At 42.0% G+C, this 6,457-nt stretch overlaps 1 protein-coding gene across 1 annotated transcript in view; it reads left to right on the top strand.

The window, feature by feature from the left end:
* Positions 1–5,879, top strand: part of SAMD12 (sterile alpha motif domain containing 12) — a 240,595-nt gene extending 234,716 nt beyond the window's left edge. Inside the window, exon 5 of the mRNA XM_019546211.1 lies at positions 3,861–5,879. Coding sequence (XP_019401756.1) covers positions 3,861–3,883 — 23 coding nt within the window. The 3' untranslated portion in view covers positions 3,884–5,879. The remainder of the gene's footprint in view (positions 1–3,860) is intronic.
* The last annotated feature ends 578 nt before the right edge of the window (positions 5,880–6,457 follow it).

Raw genomic sequence — 6,457 nt, 5'->3', positions numbered from 1 at the left:
CAAGAGCAAATTGGATGCTTATCTTGCTGGGATCCTATGACCCCAGCTGACTTCCTGCCCTTTGGGTGGGGGGTTGGACTCAATGATCTCCCGAGGTCCCTTCCAGCCCTAATGTCTATGAAATCTATGAAAGAAGCACAGGGACTGCATCTCTCCTCTAAAGGAAGACCAGAGGTTTAATTTTGTTTGTTCTTTGCACCTGTACTTGTTTTGTTTGCTTTGATGAAAAGACCTTTTTTATTTGCTGTGGTGAGGAGCTTTCTACACAGGTAATAAATGAATTTGCTTTTATGAGGAAACTGGCTCCTGAGTCTGGCTAAGGGAGTGTAAACCCACTATAGGCCCCCCAAAATTAAGATGCCCAAAATCACTTGGCACTTCCCAGAACTTAGCCGGAAATTAATGGCATTCAAAAATGGGAGAGAGGAGGTATTTTAAATTATAGCCAGATCTTACACTTGTTCTTTTTAAACTGACTGGCTGTCATTAGGTCTTTGTTGTCCAGTCTGATTATTGCCTTAGCTCCACCTCTTTGTAGCCAGAGCTTTTAATAACACTTGGTACACAAGAGTTTAGTGATTTTTTTTTTCCTTTTAATTACTGTAAGAAGTGAACTGGATTTTCTCAAGACAGGGGAAGAGCTGTGATAAAAGCCTGGCTTAATGGTAGATGTAGCATTTCTGAAAAATTATATCTCCTCCCTACAAGCAAAGAAAATCTTTTTTAACCTTAAAGAAATCTCCTGCTTCTTTCTTTGGTCTGATACATTCCCATCTTCATTATTACCCCACTGGCTGGAATTAGTCTTCAGAGGGATGGTTAGACTGAACCTAGCCACAAGGGTGTACTTGCCCAGTTAAAACCCTATTTAAACATTTTTAAAGTGTCCTTATTTATCCTTTATGCTCACTTACTAGCACAGTTGATTTTTTTCTCTCTCCTGGAGAAGTTGGTAAGTTATCCCTGCAGATCAGTATGAGGCCAATCCAGTATTTCTTCCAGTTTTTTTTAAGAGTGTGCCCTCTCTACTGTCTTCCCAGCTCCTACCAAGCCTGAAATCAGCTCAGTTCTCAGATTCTGTAGAAAGTGTTTCATGCCACAGGTGGAACCACATCTCTGCTCCCAAATGAGTATTTGTAAAGAACCTATTGATGTGGCTGCAGGATTACAGTAGGACTCAGAGAATAAGGAGTAAAAGCTACGAAGGCCCTACAATTTAAAAAAATATAATAAAGGCTGAGTTAGAATTGATCTTGCTGTTAGAAGATGGGTCCACAGCAAGAGGGAAATGGCTGAGAACATGGCGGTTTTCATAAGCTCCTGCTCTCTCCATTGTACAGGCCAGATTCAGACAGAGGCATAAGGAGCATATGGAAAAATTGGCCTCCAGGCAGTTTTTTATCTCATTCCACTTGCCCCTGAAAATTGCGGGGTTCACATTCTAGCCCCTCCATCCCATTCAGATCTTCCACAGCCAGAGCTTCAAAGATTTGGGTCGGGTGGTGCAGATAAAGGAAAACTGACAAGCTGGAGGATCCAGTCGCTCCACAGAGAATGGCTCAGTAGGTGTAATTTCGAAGGGGAGTTGTATAGGAGGCCACAGCCTACATGAATATGAGCCCACCTACTTTTGTAGCATTAATGTTCCAGTATCAGCATGGTTTGGAATCTGGCTCAAAGGTCCAGATCCACTTATAAATGCCCAAATCTCATGGACACACACACATACATGCACACACAGTCATGCAAGAGGAACAATTCAACTAAAAACAGTAAAGATTTCATCATGCCATGGTCTCTCCTTACTCTTATGAGGCATTAGGTTCTGAACTTGAACTGTTGTAGCAAAGATGTGAACTGCAAAACGTGTGATGCCAAGATCTTCCTCTGTGAGAAATTAAGTTATGTTTTAACAAATCCTGGTGAAATGACTCGGTGAGTTTGTCTCACTGTGATGGTTAGCATGTATCAGTGATGATAACTGATAAATAATGGAAGAGCTCTTACCAAGTAGTCTAGGTTTCTCACATCAAGGCAACAAGAGATAAGAATTCTGTTGGGGAAGGGAAGAGGAATAGCCATTAATTTTCTCTTTCTATGCTGAGGTTGTAAGGAATGGGAGCCCTAGAGGGTGAGATGCCCTGATCAGATGTTCATCTCTTTCTTGGCTACATAGAACCAGAAGCAGAGTTGCTGGGCAGGACCTCTAATGAGGAGGAAGGCAAATTGCAAGCCTGCTTTTCTGCACCTATCTGCGTTAGGATTTGAGCTCCTCACATCTTCAGAGTCTTTGGACTAGAAAATGAGAGCTGTAGCGGAGCAGTGGGCAGCCATACTTTGTCATGCATCCAAAGACGCATCTCAAGCTGGTCCAGAGAGGTGATACTCCCCCTCTATGCAGCTTTGGTCAGGCTGCAGTTGGAGTACTGCGTCCAGTACTGGGCACCACACTTCAAAAGGGATGTGGCCAGCCTGGAGAGGGTTCAGAGGAGGGCCGACCACTTGGTGAGAGGGCAGCAGGGCAGGCCCTACAAGGAGAGACTGAGGGGCCTGAATCTGTTGAGCCTCAGCAAAAGGAGGCTGAGGGGGGACCTGGTGGCTACCTACAAACTCTTCAGGGGAGATCAACAGCAAATAGATAAGAGCCCCCTTCTCCCCAGCACAGCCTGGGGTGACAAGGAACAATGGTAATAAGCTGATGGAGAATAGGTTTAGGTTAGAGATTAGAAGGCACTATTTTACAGTTTGTGGCCAAAATCTGGAACCAGCTTCCCAGGGAAGTGGTCCTCGCCCCTACCTTGAGCAAATTCAAGAGGAGGTTGGATGTCTTGTGAACCCAGCATTCATTCCTGCCTGTGGCAGGGGGTCAGCCTAGATGATCTGTTCAGGTCCCTCCTGACCCTAGCTACTATGAAACTCTGAAACGGTTCTCCCCAAGACCGAAGGCCTACAGAATACTCCTTGGCTCTGCGCTGCACCACTTCCATCTCTCTCCTTCCACCAACACACCAAGTTTGGTGGGGTTGCACACACTCTTGAGGACAAGGCTAGGATTCAGAATGACTTTGCTAAACTGGAGAAATGGTCTCAAATTGGCTAAAGTTAACCAAGGACAAGTGCAAAGGTCTGCACTTAGGATGGAGCAACTGAACACACAAATGTGAACTGGGAAACAGTAGTGTAACAAAGGCAGGGTGACCAGGGCAGCAGCCCTAGGCAATGACTAGGAAGGCGGGAGGTGGGAAAAATAGCAACTGCCATTGCAGTTGCACAGACACACCGAACACACAGCAGCAGCCAGAAGCTGCTTCTGCTTCTGTTTGTTACAGCTGCCCTGGTGAACATCTGCCCTGTTACACTGCTGCTGGGGAATAATCAGCTAGACTAGATGATCTTTTGAGGTCCTCTTACCCAGTATGTGTTGGGGAAGGAAACATCCAAGCTCTGCTTGGGAAGTGAAAGTGTCTTTCTGGGGATTTGATTCTAGTGGGATTGATGAAGGAAGCAGGCCATAGCAAGGGTGTTTTAGATAGAAGGCCTTGCTTTCTTGGAGTTGGATACATTTAACACTATTTATATTGTGGTGCAATATGCATGTAGCATAGATTAAATCTCGTGCATGAACGTTCTGTTCGTTCTCAGTCCAAACTTGCTCCTTATCCAGGGGGCTAATTAAGTGACAGGAATGCCAGCGATTGGGAAAGCTCCTTAGAGTATCATTAGAAAGTCTAAGAAGATTTTTTCTTTGTAATAAGCATACATTTGTATAGCACACAGCTGCCTTTTTATTTCAGTTGAAGTACATTGCAATTTCCTTGCTTGAAGTGAGTCTATATTTATTGTCTGTTTTTCTTTTGCAGCCCCAACAGAGATTTCTCCATAAATATTACCAGCCTGTAAAGCTGCTGTCCTGCCAGTTGAACTTTCCTTCATGAAATGTGTTACAAATGGCACTGCCAGAAGATGACCATGGAGGATTGAAAGATGAACTGAAATATAACCATCCAGTCAAGATGATACATTCTGGAAAGCCCTGGCTTGCCCTGGAATGAAAATGTGCATAATATACAGTGCCGATTTGTTCAGAGTAGTCACTGACAGACCATTAGCTGGAAACTTACTTCCAGTTTTCATCACTGTGCATAACTTTGAGTTCCCATTAGGGAACTATCTGTGCCCTTCACTGGAAGTCCTGTTTTAGCATGACAACTACTGGATTATTTTATTATGTATGCAGATGGCATGATGTTTTAGGAAAAACTTACAGCAGATCTCCCATCTCAGTGGATATGTTCACAATATTTCACTCCTGATAGGAATGTAACCATGTCTTGTGTATGTTAGTTATACAGTCAAACAATATTCCATTTAACTACAGCAGCACTTCACGTGTGATCTCCACACAGAAGACTTAGCACGTGCCATACATTTAATAAAAGATCTTTTTAGAAAAGGTAAAATATGTTTCGGTACTTATGCTGAGACCATATCCAAAATTAAGGCTTCACAAATTCATAGTAGATTGCAAAGATATATTTCTCATAGCAAATGTGCCACTTCTTTTATTGAGACTTACAGAACAGCTACTGTGGAAGTAGCCAGGAATAGGGTAGTTGAACGGGTTATAGGACATTGTGTCTAGTCTTCCCTGTTCCCCACCAAATCCTGAGCTCAGCATTTCTGCTGTGCCAGTGCATTTCCCAGTGAGTTGTAGGGGAAAGGGTCCTTTCTCAGGCATGTGTTATGCCCCCAGTTTTTATCTACATTAAGGATGAGCCTTCTATATAGATCACTCATTCTTTTGGGTGGCATGGTATAGAGCACCTGAACTCTCTGCAGAGAACAAGCCATGCAAAGTGGATTAAATACTCTTTAGAGAGTAGGGCTCTCTCTGTAGAGGACATCCACTTCTATTAATATTTCCCCCTTATTCTACCCTAAAAACAGTTTTAGTATGAACTAGGAATGGGCAAATGGCTCTAATAAACTTTTCAATATACTGTAGCAGGCTCAAGACTGTTGCATTCAACCTGAGCATTGTTATTATTTGTTCAATCTCTTAAGTGGCTGATACCATCATTGGTTGTATCACAGCTGGCTGAGATACAATTTTTATTCACAGGGACTTTGGGGAAGTAATTTCCATTCCTGATATTGGGACCTACTTGAAATACTCTTTTTAATAAAATAATGTCAGCAGCCTGCTGAGGGACCAACATGGTTGTTCCTGCCATCCCTAAATCAAAGGTGCTGCTTTGGGTGTCTAACAACCATCCTTCTCTCCAGCCTAATGGACTGTTACTATGGCATCTGCCAAACCTGTAGTTAGCCTTTCATGTTGGAGACTTAGAGACCCAACAATGGAGGGAAGCTGCATCCTGATGTAACTGTAGTAAGTCAGAAGAGTTAACATTGAGGGAATATGCAATGTACAATATACAGTGTGTATATTTTTGGCTTTTTCAGGTAGGTATGCACTATGTTGGAAATCTTTTCCCCTCTCTGGTGTACAGCAGCCCATGTCTTTAGGACAGGAAGGTTCAGGACGTTGCACACAGCTTAATAGCAAATCAGAGCCAAACTATATTTAACAGTGGCAAGACTTTCAGAAGTAATTAATTTTTTTGACAGATCTCAGCATGTTTCTCAAATTGAGCAACCAGAAACTTAAGATGTCCAGAAGCACTATTCACTTTTTGAAAGTCCAGGCCCAGAATTTTAGATGTGTTGGTTATGAAGCCCCCTAAAGACAGAAGAATAATATCCGATCAGTGCAAAGATGCTCCAGAAGTGCTTGCCAATGTGTCCTTTGAGAGATGCCCACAGAATGGCAACTTACAAGCTGATAATTATTTAATAAACTAGTCACATGCATTGCAGAATTTTGTTCCTAAGTTTTAATATGTTTTGTAGTCCTTTCTCATATAGTTTTTAAAAATGCAGTGTGAAGACTGAGATGTGTCTATTTTCTAGGTCAATCATATTGGTACTGCTGCTTAAAAATATGATAACAGTTTGCATAAAAAGAAACAGAACAGGAGATACTTATGTGGTAAGAATCCTCTTATTTTACTATGTAATGATAATGTCTAGAGTAATTCAAATGATAAAGGACTGATCATCAGGGACTGGTATGCTTCTTGAGTATGAGAGAAGATATGTTAGGCTAACAACTATTAGAAGCATTTTATATATCAATGTTGGTTTTGAACGTCTTCCAGTACATGAGCTTGAAGTTAGATGTGAGAACTATTTCTTACAAAATGCTTTGTTTTAAATGATTCCCAGGAGTATAGTTGTGATGATCTTGAAAAGCAGTATTATATGAACTGAGAAATGTGCAAATAAGATCCAAATCATAGTCCAGTTGTATTCAATGGGAGTTTTGCCATAGATTTCCATGGGACAAGTTTTGATCTTATGTTTGAAATGGACTTAGACCTGGAACCTACAAAAA

The sequence above is a fragment of the Crocodylus porosus genome, unplaced genomic scaffold (assembly GCF_001723895.1).
Source record: "Crocodylus porosus isolate Cpor-Errol unplaced genomic scaffold, CroPor_comp1, whole genome shotgun sequence".
Taxonomy (NCBI): domain Eukaryota; kingdom Metazoa; phylum Chordata; order Crocodylia; family Crocodylidae; genus Crocodylus; species Crocodylus porosus.
The sequence above is the reverse complement of the archived record's forward strand: the minus strand, read 5'-3'. Positions and strand labels throughout refer to the sequence as shown.